At 49.3% G+C, this 13371-nt stretch overlaps 1 protein-coding gene across 6 annotated transcripts in view; it reads left to right on the top strand.

Moving 5' to 3' along the window:
- LOC102227121 (receptor-type tyrosine-protein phosphatase mu-like) overlaps positions 1–13371 on the top strand; it is a 76351-nt gene that overhangs the window by 25594 nt on the left and 37386 nt on the right. For all 6 annotated transcript variants that reach the window (XM_023326114.1, XM_023326116.1, XM_023326117.1 and 3 more), the window contains exons 7-17: positions 52–226; positions 557–669; positions 1302–1482; positions 6645–6795; positions 6887–7059; positions 7138–7247; positions 7311–7512; positions 7585–7687; positions 10197–10378; positions 10709–10803; positions 11714–11750. In XM_023326114.1, coding sequence (XP_023181882.1) covers positions 52–226; positions 557–669; positions 1302–1482; positions 6645–6795; positions 6887–7059; positions 7138–7247; positions 7311–7512; positions 7585–7687; positions 10197–10378; positions 10709–10803; positions 11714–11750 — 1522 coding nt within the window. The remainder of the gene's footprint in view (positions 1–51; positions 227–556; positions 670–1301; positions 1483–6644; positions 6796–6886; positions 7060–7137; positions 7248–7310; positions 7513–7584; positions 7688–10196; positions 10379–10708; positions 10804–11713; positions 11751–13371) is intronic.

The following is a 13371-nucleotide window of genomic DNA, read 5'->3' as shown; positions in this document are numbered from 1 at the left end:
ATGGTTTGGCCACGCCCCCTTCCTCTCTCACCGCCGCTCTCCGGGTCGTAGGGCATGGGGGGTCGGCAGGCCGTTGCCAAGGAGACCAGGCCGGTGAACCCCCGGCGTTACGTGGCGAGCTTCGACGTCAAGAACACGACCAAAGGCGACTCGGGACGCTACCGCTGCATCGTCCAATCAGATCGAGGAGTGGGCGTGTCCTCCTACGCAGACCTCACAGTCAAACGTGAGTCCTGGCCTCTGATTGGCTGCTGGACACTTTTACCTGTCTGACTGTTTTAAGGGATGAAACCTGAATGTAGGAGACCTGTGTATGTATGTGTGTGTGTATGTGTAAGGCTGTGTGTGTGTGCCTTCGAACTGGGTCAGGAGGAACTGGAGCAGCTCCTCTGAGGATTCTGGGTAATAGAATCCAGGTCTGCTGTGATTCGCCGAAGGTCACGAATATTAATTAACTCCTTAACTTTTCCCCCTTCGCTAAGAGGCCAGTGAGACCCTGAGGAGTGTGTGTCTCTGTGTGTGTATTGGACTGATCCTGGATTTCCTGCTCCCTCAGAACCACCGGTACCAATTGCCCCACCTCAGCTCACTGCGGTCGGCGCCACCTACCTCTGGATCCAACTCAACGCCAACTCCATCAACGGAGACGGACCCATCGTCGACAGAGAGGTGAGTCCTGGTCCGTCACTGACCGTTGGCTGTGCTGGTCTGCGGGTGGCGGGTCAGGAGGGTCCAGAGACCTGGGTTGCAGTCATCAACTGAGGTTCTGCTGGACCTGTTAGGGACGGGTCAGGGGATTCTCCGGCTCTCTGCTGATGTACTGCGGTTTTCCAGAGGTCTGCTCGGTGTGAAGGAACGGTGGTTCCTCATGTAAGGCCCACATGGAGTCCAAGAACCTTCCAGAGAGTTCCTGCTAGCTACTGGTAACGTCACGCAGGTCCAACGCAGGAGCCTGGTGTTCACCCTTCCTGGTTTCACTGGACTCTACCGAGGTTCTGGTGTGTTTGAGGAGTAGAACCTGTAAGGTTGTAGAAGATCTCAGAAAATGTTCCCCTGGTTGTTTGGTTCTGCATCCATCCAGCCCTCGTGGCACTGAACTCCTGTAAACATCAGCTAACAAGGTTCTAGAAATCTTTGAGACGTTCTGGTTGCATACCACGGCTCTAAGAACATCGAAGCTCCTCTTGAGTCAGGTTGGCGTCTAATTATGGATTCTCACCACATCTTTTCAATCCTGCTCCGGTTCGCTTTACAGGTTGCTCTGTGTAGCTGCCGGGTTCTAACGCTGTCCCGGTTGCCAGGTGGAGTACCGTACGACGGCGGGCATGCTGATCGACACCACACCTGTCGACAAGCCCACCCACAAGATCGGACACCTGGACCCAGACACAGAGTACGAGATCAGCGTTCTGCTGACCAGGCCCCTGGAAGGAGGGACTGGAAACCCCGGGCCGCCGCTCAGAGCCAGGACCAAGTGTGCAGGTGAGTGAAGCCAGTGGTACCTGATGGATGGCTGGTCTGCAGGCCGCCTTGTCTCTTCAGGACGTCAATGTTGGACCATTAATGCTAAGCTAACTCATCAGGCGGCTAATGGCCAACGGTGAGCTTGTTAAGGCAGCCTGCTTCGTTAGTGCTGCGCTCATTAGCCCTGAGTGGAGCTCTCATAGCACACACACACACGCACACACACACACACACACACACACACACAGATTTAATGTGTGCAAACAACAAACAGGATGTGATTAGCAATTAGCTAGCTAATTAAACAGGTGCAGCAGCCGCAGAACTCTGGAGGTTCTTCCCTCTTATTTATGATTTATGTTTATTATTATTATTATTGTTGTTATTGTTATTATCTGGGTTTGGTTCTGAAATGTTGGAGGTTTTATCTTCCGTTTATTTTCATGTCACTGATAACACACTCAGTTATAAAATATTTAGCTTCCATAAATAATAAATATTTACAGCTCATTAAAAATAGATTGAGAGTGAAAGATGTTTATGGAGTAATTACTCTGATATGTCTGAGCAGAACAACAGGAACAGCCAATAACTTCACTTATAACAACAATAATTATCATTCAGTTTCCAGATGCTGGTTTCCCCTCCAGGTTCAACATCAGAATCAATTCAGTTATTGATTTATTATTATTATTATTCATATTGATGCTAGTCTGAGTGAATTCCTCGCTGCAGGTCCGGTCTCAGGTTCTGGACTGGTTCTGGGGAGATGATGCATTTGGGTGCTGCTGTGTTTTTCTGGACTAGTCCGCAGATCTTCTGGTGGTTTCAAGATGAAACATGGAGCTGACCGAGGTTCTGCTGGTTCTGATGGATTTAATGACCGACTGATTGGACTGATTGGACTGATCCATCTGTGGTTTCCATCAAGAGGTTCTGGAGGTTCTTGATGAAGATGAGCTTTAACTGCTGATATGATCAATCACACAAACCTGATGAATTTTTCTCATGAACTAAGTTAGACATTGATTAATCATTAAGTGGAGAACATAAAACAAGGTTGTAGCTGCCCTAACCCTAAACCCTAAACCTGAACCCCCAACCCTAAACCTGAACCCCCCAAATACGCTCAGAGCATCAATGAAGCTAAAACAGTTATGAAGACTCAAACCTCGTCAGGTCGCTTCGTTTCATCTTCACCGGCTCCAGATTCAGTAAAGGAACCTGATTATTGCATTTAATGTTTATGATTTTTTAAATGAATTTAATTTTGTTCATTTGCATCTTAAATTTTTTTCCCATTTTGCATAAAATGGATGGAAGTTGTTGGATGAAAAACCTGCAGAATGTTTATTCACTCAATCATCAGAGTAATCAACCAAAATTCATTGGTTACCACAACAACCGTTAGCTGCTGCCTGAGGGCCAGGGACCGGTTCTGATTGGGTCGTACATGTTGGACCGGTTCTGATTGGGCCTGCAGAACTGTCTAATAAGGAAGTTCTGGGTATTTATTGAGATGAGCAGAACCTCCACCTGCACCAGGTGGTTCTGCTGGTTCTGCTCTGCCTGGTGCAGGTGGAGGTTCTCCAACAGGTTGGTGTTCTCCTGAAAGACCCGTCAGACAAGCTGTGATAACCTCCACCCGTCTGAGCTGTCAGCTGATAAAAACAAACGCTCCTCAGAGAGAACAGCAGGAAACAGGCAGAAACACGAAAAGATGTGTGGTGTGTGTGCGTGCGTGTGTGCGTGCGTGTGTGTGCGTGCGTGTGTGTGTGTGTGTGTGTGTGTGTGTGTGATTGGCAGCTCAGGCTCTCGGTGAGCTTCTGAGCGATCATGTTCGCTCTGATAAAACTCATCTGTGTCTTCAGCTGCTTTTATTTATTCATCTGACTGGAGATGAATTATGGAGCAGTCGTGTGTGTGTGTGTGTGTGTGTGTGTGTGTGTGTGTGTGTGTGTGTGTGTGTGTGTGCGTGTGTGTGTGTGTGTTTAATAATGAATGAGCGTTCCCATCAGACCCGCTTTAGGACGCGGCGCTCAGTCAGGCGACTCGACTTGGTGACACAAACATCTGCTGTCGCCAACTTCTGGCTCGGTTCTGATCCAGAACCTTCAAATCCTCCATTGATCCATCCAGACCCGACTGGGCTCCAGAAGAACTTTCACACCCAAATCAAATCTTCACAGGTTCCACCCCGACCCGGATCCTTCCCCAGAACCTAACACCGGGAGGTCCAAACATCTGCTGGATGAAACCAGAGAAGAACCGGTCCTGGTACCAGAACCGCTTTGGTGGGAAGAACTTGAAATTAGGAACTTCAGGGTCCGTTCCTCTGGTTCTGTAGAACACATCCAGAGTTTGGACCTCTGCTCCAGAACCAGACTTGTAGCAGTACCACAGACCACCCTGACCCGGTGGTTCTGGACTGGAACCGGTGGTTCTGTTGTAGATGTTCTGGAGCAACGGTCGGGTTCTTTGTGGCGATCCATAGAGAGCAGTTTGGTGCCAGATTCTGGACCGGTCCGTTAATCCTGAGTTTCTGATTGGACCAGCAGCTGGATGGTGTGGCAGAACCAGAACCTGCAGAATCTAAAGTGTGGTCCAAATGATTCTTGTTGACGTGAAGTTCTGGTGGACCAACCAGAAACGTTCCTGAGATAAACTTGGTGAAGGTTCTGGTGCCGCGATCGGAACCAGCCAAACTCGTGGCTTCAGTACCAGAACCAGAAGGCCCAGCGGAGCGCCGGCGGTCCTGAGATCCGGCCCGGTTCTGTTAACATCCATTAAAGAGCGACGGTCCGTTTGTCTGCAGGCTCTCAGCAAAACACCATCAATATTTCACTTCCCTCCATCCGGGCTTTTTCCACCTCAGATTTTCACGCTCTGCTCGCCGCGCCGCCGCGCATCGCAGCCAAACACGCCGCGCCGCCGCGCCTGGCAGGTTGGGTTCCAGTTCTGGACTGGATGGAACTGAACCGGACCGGACTGGGTTGGTGTTTGTTGTATTAGATTGAATTGAACGTTGTGATTTTATGGCGTCAGTTAGGAACGCAGATCTATAAATGTGAGTACGGAGGCCCAGAGAGGTCAGAACAGCAGAATGTCCAACAACCCATGGACATTCTGTCCTCTGACCTTCGCCCAACACGTCCTCATATTTACAGGAAGCGCCTGAATGCATCTTCTGCAGGGGGCGCTGCCTGCAGGGGGCGCTGCCACTGCTACATGCTATCTGTCCTCATCACACTGAATGTTAGAGAAGCAGGAGGTCTGAGACTGAGGGCAGAAATATAATTCACAGCAGCTGCTCTGTGTGTGTAGGTGTGTGTGTGTCAGTGGCTGAATGCCAGAGTCATGTAGGAAATCTGTTTCAATCAGTCAGGGTGGCGTTGGCTGAAAAGGTCAGGCAGCGAGGCGGCGACTTTTCAACAGTCAGACTGGAGGAGGAGGAAGAGGAGGAGGAGGAAGGCGGGTCACATGGTGCAGCAGAGGGTCATCAGACCTCAAGTCGTTTAGCAGCAACACTCTGCAGGTCCGAGCCGCTGCAGAACCTGAACACCTATTGTTCCAGAGGAACGCGGTCCGACTGATTCCAGGCCAGATCTTTGGTCGGATCCAGCTGATTGCGTCCGGCATTAGCTCCGCCTCCTCAGCAAGCACATGGCGACAGTGGACAGGAACCGCTCTGCATAACCTCCATCAGAACCAAATAAACTGTTTCTAAAAACAGTTCCTCAGGCGGACCTGAAGACGGGTCCAGACTGAGTCTCCTGCCGACCCGTTTGGACCTGAAGACTCGGTTCCTTAAATATGGAGCCGGAACAGAACTCCATTTGGTTCCATTAGTTCCAGTGCAACAAGTGGCTGCTTGAAAATCTGCTGGACAGAGACGTGTCCATCAGAGAGACGTGTCCATCAGAGAGACGTGTCCTTCAGAGAGACTTGTCTATCAGAGAGACATGTCCATCAGAGAGACGTGTCCAGAGAGACGTGTCCAACAGAGAGACGCGTCCTTCAGAGAGACTTGTCTATCAGAGAGACGTGTCCAGAGAGACGTGTCCAACAGAGAGACGTGTCCATCAGAGAGACGTGTCCAACAGAGAGACGTGTCCAGAGAGACGTGTCCATCAGAGAGACGTGTCCATCTGTCACTCAGAAACATTTCTTCTTTGAGGAATTGAAGGATTTCATGAGGCGGTTTTCTCTTCCCCCTGGGGATTATGGGTAATAGGATCCACCTCAACCCCTCCTTCTCTCCTTGAACCCCGACCCCAATTGTTGCCGTGGCGATGTTAGTATGTGTGTGACGGTGTGTGTGCTCTACATGCAGCAGAGTTTTAGCGTTCTGTCCATCTTTCATCCCACAATCGAGAAGAAGCTCAGAAGTGCTGCGGTTGTGCTGCACTAACAGCCTCAGAGGGCGTGTGTGTGTTTGTGTTTGTGTGTGTGTTTGTGTGTGTGTGTTTGTGTGTGTGTTTGCGTGTGTGTGTGTGTTTGCGTGTGTATTTGCGTGTGTGTGTGTTTGCGTGTGTGTGTGTTTGCGTGTGTGTGTGTGTGCATGGCCACAGCTCAATAACAGGACGTTTGTGAGCAGCCTTCATCGACCACACACAGATGAAAGGTAAGAGAGAACAGGAAAGGTATTGTTCTGCATGCACACACACACACACACACACACACACACACACACACACACACACACACACACACACACACACAGGGAGGCAGTTTTGTCAGGAGAAATTGCTCTGAGCTGCTTTCATCCATCATTCCTCCTCTGAGTGGATCTCTGTCTGTCATCCAGAAACACAGAAATACTGAACCCAGATTGGCTGCCGTTTGTGTGTGTGTCTAGGTGTGTGTATGAGCGTGCTCAGTGTGCTCCTTTAATCTCTGTCTCAGATGAAGTTGAAAGTTCTGGAGGTCTGGGATTAGAACACGACGGTTCCCTCCACATGGTTCTGGTTCGGTGAGAGGATGGTTGGACCTGTTAGTAGAGTTGACCTGTTGGACTGAGCCACAGAACCTCAGCAGAGGAACCACAGAAAACTGGCTGAGCCCAGAGTTTGAGGCCGCTGGGGCAGTAAAGTCTGGCGGGGTTAAAGTCTGGCGGTGGGGTAAAGTCCTGATGCGACTCGCAGTCGCGGCGTCTCATCGTTGGCTGGTGTGTTTGTCAGATCCAATGCACGGCCCGCGGCGCCTCCTGGTGGCAGACGTTCAGTCCAAACAGGTGACGGTCCGATGGCAGCCGTTCGGATACAACGTGACCCGATGCCACCGCTACAATTTGACGGTGCAGTACCGCTACCGGCCTGCAGGAGCCACCAGGTAAGCAGAGTGGGAGCCACAATGATAGCAGTGGGCGGGGCCAGTTGGTGGGCGGGGCCAGTTGGTGGACCTCAGCCTCTGTCTCCTGCAGGGAGGTGAAGGAGCAGGTGGGGGAGGAGGTGGTGTCGGACACCATGAGCGCGCAGCCGCAGCACACCGTGCGTAACCTTCCGCCATTCACCAACGTCAGCCTGAAGCTGTTGCTAAGCAACCAGGAGGGACACAAGGAGAGCGAGGAGCTGCTGGTGCTGACCGACCAGGACGGTACGATGCTGAGTGGGTCTGAGTGGGTCTCTGTGGGTCTGACCCAGTTCCGGTGACCCGGTGTGGTTCTGGTTGCAGTGCCCGGTGCGGTCCCGGTGGACTCCATCCTGGGCCGCAGCTATGAGCAGCAGATCGGACTGAGCTGGAGGGAGCCGCAGCACGCCTACGGCCTGATCCGCCACTACGAGGTCAGATCAATCTCATTACCCACAATGCCGTGGTGCCCGCTCTCACACTCAGTCTCTCCACAGATTACCTACAAGGCTCTGAGCTCCTTCGACACGGAGTTCGACCTGTCCAATCAGAGCGGCAAGGTGCTGAAGGCGGCCAATGAGACGAGCCACGTGTTCTCGGGGCTGTCGCCAGGCTCCACCTACTCCTTCACAATAAGAGCCTCTACCATCAAGGGCTTCGGGCCCCCAGTCATCACCCAGTTCACCACCAGGATCTCCGGTCAGTCGGCTTTAATTTGTTGTTCTGGTGAAGTTGCCCCTGTGTCTAACCCCCCTTGTTATTTACCCCCAGCCCCCCTGATGCCACCCTATGACCAGGAGCCCCCTCTCAACCAGACCGACTCGTCCGTCACCGTCCTGCTGAAGCCCGCTCAGAGCCGCGGCGCCCCCGTCAGGTAGCCCTGGGCACGCCGCCCACCCTCACACCTGGCAGAACCTCCTACAGTCGTTCTGCCAGGTGTTACTACGGAAACGGTTGCCATGTGGACAGCTGCGGGGCAACCAGTGATTGGTTCAAATAAGAAGCGGTGGGTGGGGCCAATCCGGAACCGGGTCGGGTTCTAATGGGACCGCCTTGTTCCTCTGAGCTGCTCGGGGGGAGGGGGGGGCTCCACTGTGTGTGTGTTGCCGTGGTAATTGACTCGGTGCTTCGTGTCGTCGTGTTTAAATTTAACTGAGCTTTGAGCTCCGACAGCGCAGCTTCACATCGCAGGACAAAAGGTGTTGCTGCAAGCGACCTGCAGCTGTAATCAGATTACTGTCACACACACACACACTCTGCGAGAACGGAGGAATGTGATTGGAGACGGTTTGTCAAAGAAGAAAGGAGATAAAGAGACACAAGAGTGGGAGGAAAGAAAGAGAAGGAAGTAGTGGAGGAGCTAGAGGCCACAAATGACAATATGTGTGTGTGTGTGTGTGTGTGTGTGTGTGTGTGTGTATAGAGTAAATTGAATACAACAGTGTGTTTTTGAATAATGTTGCTGAATATTTCAACCTATTCTTTGAACACATCACTACATATTAAGACAATCCAGTTCAAGTCTTTCTGCTAATCTGGTCTCCAGTCTCAGTACTTGCTGGTACCGGTACCAATTAAACAAGTTGGTTTTTAGAACCAGACCTTTTGAAGACAAAAGTGTTTTATTTAGAACAGGCTGGCTCTTCATCTCTGATTGTTTTAACAAATCACAAATGGAGCAATACAGATGGCTTAGTCTGCAAATACTTGATCAAATTTAAAGATGCATTTTCTCTAGAATTTAGATCCGTATCCCGACCCGAAGTCTAGATCGGACCAGAACTATTTGCCCGCTGGTGGCTCAGGCTTCTGGTGCATTTAGCCTGCAGTACAGAGAAGGTCCAGCAGCGGAAACGACCAGATCCTTAACCAAATCTGATCACTTCATGTTACCTGATTTAAAAACTTTCTCACTGCAGAGAAAAAGCTAAATGTTCAGCTTGATGACATAAAAATGGAAATAAAATGTAATTAACTTATCATTTGATGGACAATGAAAAAGTGTAGCTCAGCCTCTGCTACGAACATCGTGGCCTCTCTCCCTTCTTCAGTTGTTTTTCTGCCTTTTTTGTGGAGGATCAGTAAATCATTTCACTGCTTCTGTGTTTCTCCTGCTTTAGCAGCGCAGGAGGAACATCAGGACGCCCAGAGTAGCAGCTGATATATATATCGTCACATGGCCTGTTATAAAGTTTATACATTTTCTTTTTTACATATTAGGGTGGCTTACAATGATGCCAAATACTTTCTAGGAACGGCCTGGTGCTGTCATGTGGTGAGGCAGAACGCTCTAGACCCAGGATGTAATAAATTAATTATTTTAATGATGAATGTCCAGAATAACACAGTCCAACATAGTCCAAAAGCACCGGGCAGCGGAGCGGAAGGCAGGGCTCCACGCCGGTAGCAACCGGTTACCCAGGGGTCTCAAACTCCAGTCCTGCAACTTTTAGATGAGCCTCTGCAGAATAGAATAATGAGGTCATTAAGGTTCTGGAGAACCGATCTACACAAGGAGGAGGTCATTAAGCCATTTCATTCCAGTGTTTTGTACCTGTGGCACATCTAAAAACTGCAGGACAGCGACTGGAGGACTGGAGTTTGAGACCAGTGGGTTACAGGAAGGACTGGACGACAAACTGGGCACACAGACGACAGAGGCTAAACGAAACGACAGCTTAGACAAGGACGCAGACACAGGTGACACTAAATACACAGGAGGCAATCAGGGAATGAGACACACCTGGGAACTAATCAAGGGGAGACGGAACAACACGGAGACTCAGAGACAGAGAACTCGAAATAAATGCACAGAAAAACACAGGACAGGTGCTGCTACATGTCAGCAATCAGATGTCTCTGGCTCCGCCTCTGGGGGAAGTAGAGATGGGATCCGTTTCCTCTCAACAATGAGAGTCGCTGCGCACGGAGGGTTGGGGTCTTCCTGGCCTCCATTCATTTCCTGTCCAGCAGGAAATGGGACAATGCTGCAGTCCTACATCCTGAGAGGACGTTAGAGCGGCACATGGTGATGCATGAAACACAACTATTGTTCCCACCATCCCTCAGGACACGGGGGCAGTCGGGGCGCCGAGCGCGGTGCGTTCAGGGACATATTGATAATAAATGGTATTTATTACCATTGAGTCAATGTATTTCATTAACATCACAATCATGTATGTTGATTCTTAGATTAATTGTCAAGAAAATAACTGACTGGATTGTTTTGTTTTTAGATTAGTTGTTAACTAAACTAACTAACCAACCGTTTAGTATCCTGACCAGCTGGTTAAGACCAAGTTATGTTTCTGAGGTTTTGCTGCGAGCTCGCCTGTTGCTCTGCGTCACAACCGGAAAGGTCTCATGACGTGTGTCCCCGGCAGTAAGTACCAGGTGGTGGTGGAGGAGGAGCGCCCCCGCAGGCTGAAGAGAGGAACTGCAGAGATCCTGCGCTGCTACCCGGTTCCGATCCATTTCCAGAACGCCTCGCTGCTGAACTCCCAGTACTACTTCAGCGCTGAGCTGCCCATGACCGACCTGAGGAGCCCCACGCCCTTCTGCGTTGGTTAGTTAACTAGCTTAGTTAACCATTAGGTTAACTCGCCAAGTTAATTTTAGACTAATTAACTAGCTAGTTAACTAGCTATGGTACTACTACAATGTACAATGGTAGCTGTACTGCCATTGTAGTAGCTAGCTAGGCTACTCTTCTGTAGTTGTTGAGCAACTGGAGCTGTTAACCAGTTACCAGGTTAAACCTGCACGATTCTGTCTCAAGGTAACCTGTAGCAACAGGTATGAGGTCAGAGGTCACTGCGATGTAGTTCCTAGAGCTGGTTGTAGCTGAACAGTGTGTGGGACGGGTCGGTTAACCCTAACCCTGTGTGTTGGACAGGAGACAACAGAACCTACGGCGGCTACTGGAACGCGCCGCTGCTGCCGCACAAGAGCTACGGGGTCTACTACCAGGCCGTGAGCTCGGCTAACGGGGTGAGTCACTGGTCACACTGGTTATACTGGTTATATGCAGGCGTCCCTCCAGGAGGACGCATGGAGGACGCAGGCGTCTCTGTGGTCTGCAGAAAGGGGTCAGAGGTCAGGATTTCCCATCATGCCTCTGTGCATCAGCGGCATGATGGGAAATATTCGTTCCTTCAAAGCTTCACATTCACTTCCTGTTCCTGCTGCCAGAGCCAGGAACACAGAGCTCAGTGTGTGTGTGTGTGTGTGTGTGTGTGTGTGTGTGTGTGTGTGTGTCAGCTCACATATTGCTGCAATTAAAGGATAACTGCTCACTTTCACACACACACACAGATCGGAGTGTGTTAGTTTCATTATTGATGCTCAGAGCTTTAATTGGTGTGTGTGTTGAATAATGCAGGCGTAGCAGAGCTTTTTACTGTCACCACACACAGACGCTGTGTGTGTGTGTGTGTGTGTGTGTGTGTGTGTGTGTGTGTGTGTGTGTGTGAGCATGAATATTCATGAGCTCTTGTGGTTAATTTGTCGCTTGTTTGTTAAAACCAGAAACATGCAAGATGTTCTCTCTCGCCTTTCACCAAGCCAGCCTCACTGTGTGTGTGTGTAGGGGTGTGTGTGTGTGTGTGTGTGTGTAGGGGTGTGTGTGTGTGTGTGTCTGAGAGGATTGTTAAATGCCACCAGAGGCACTGATCCACAGCCATTTGCCTTCTGCCTGCTCTGTTTACGATGAGTCTGTGAGTCTTTCTGTCTCTGTGTGTGTGTGTGTGTGTGTGTGTGTGTGTGTGTGTGTGTGTGTGTGTGTGTGTGTACGTCGGTGTGTGTGTGTGTGTGTGTGTTCCTGCCGGATGCAGCCAGATGTGACAGCTCATATGTCTGCAGTTGTGTTGACAGGAAACTAATTTGTTTCTCTCTCCACCAGGAGACAAAGATCGACTGTGTGAGAGTCGCCACCAAAGGTAAGATGGAGGCTCCTCTCAGCCGCACTGGTCCCAGATCGGCCGCACTGGTCCCAGATCATATAGAAATAACAATATTTCTTCCAGATGTGTTTCTTATGTGTGTTTCAGATGTGTTATTCCAGAAACTTTAGCCATTTGTTTTGCAATTATTGTTACAGAATATTTCAGGTATATTATTAATAGATTTCAAACTAAATGTTCTGTTAAAAGGTTTTTCCATTTTTCAAAACTGACTGTTCCCATTTATTCTACGAATAGTTGTCTGAGTCATTCCACAAGGATTGTTGTCAACGAGGGTTTCCTGCAGGGCAGCAAACCACTAGACCTGGTTCCTATGGAAACAGACGGGGGACGAAAGAAGGGACGGACTGGGGGACGGGGTTGGAGACGGGGTGGGACGGTGGGACGTCCAGCAGCTGAAGGACTCTGGCTTGGTTATTAATAACTGCTGAGGGAAAGTATGAGTCAAACTAATAATTTAGATGAAAATGGCTGAGATATGTGATATTCAGAATGATGATGATAATAAATGCTAGGCGGTTTAGTCTTATTAATTATCGGTAAATGCTGCCTGATTAGGTTGAAATATTAAAATAACACAAAGGAAATAAACACAAACTCTCTCCAATATACAAGAATTAATAAACAATTTATTTACTCTAAACAATAAAATGTATTGGAGAAAAGTTTGAATTAAGTTCAAACAAAGAACTTAAAGCCAATCATTTTTGACATAAATAGAAAGTAACATTTTGACGAATTGATTCTTATTCTATTGATCAGTTATTGAACTCATCAACAGTTTAATCATCTGGAAAGAAGAATTTAATGTTTTCTGTCCAAGACACAAATATAAATTATTTATGTGCATCAGCGGTTCACTGAGGCTCCTGAACAGGAAAAGCTATATGTAGCATTAGCCACAGTTAGCTTAGCTTCTGTTAGCTTTAAGAAGAGAACACATTAGAACGTTTTAGAGCTGTTTTATGTAATTTAGTGGCCAGAAAGGCAAAGACAAAATAAAAATAACCGCAAAAGAAGCAAGCACTGCTTACTGGACTAAGTTTGACCAGTCTGAGCTCTGTGGTTAGCTTTAGCTTCACCCCCAGTGAACATTAGCATGATCACTCTGAGCCAACGAACCAACACCAGCAGCTGCTGCTTGGCTCAGTCGCTCCCATCAGGCCTGCTGCAGCAGTCAACACAGTCTCGCGATGGGCCCCTTCCCCCTCCAGATGGGCCCCTTCCCCCTCCAGATGGGCCCCTTTCCCCTGTGTGAGCAGAGCTAACAGTTAGCCTCCTGAATGCTAACAGTTCATCAGCAGGGAAGCAGACGCTCCGGTTGGTTTCAAAGCCCGGACTGGACTGGAAACACCAAGCTGTAACTTCCTGATCAGATCAGAGAGTAAAACCAGTCTGATGTGGTGCAGAGCTACAGGAGGTCTGGATTACCAGGACATTACACCCAATAATCCAGACTCTAGCTCCAGATTAACAGCAATCAGCTGCAACTGGATGGAACTTCCTGTGAGTCAGTGAGATCCAATCAGGAGGCTCGATAGAATCAGGGGATCCCGGTCCGATCCCAGGTTCCTCCTGACGTCTTGAACAGGTGAAG

The sequence above is a fragment of the Xiphophorus maculatus genome, chromosome 21 (genome assembly GCF_002775205.1).
Source record: "Xiphophorus maculatus strain JP 163 A chromosome 21, X_maculatus-5.0-male, whole genome shotgun sequence".
Taxonomy (NCBI): domain Eukaryota; kingdom Metazoa; phylum Chordata; class Actinopteri; order Cyprinodontiformes; family Poeciliidae; genus Xiphophorus; species Xiphophorus maculatus.
The sequence above is the reverse complement of the archived record's forward strand: the minus strand, read 5'-3'. Positions and strand labels throughout refer to the sequence as shown.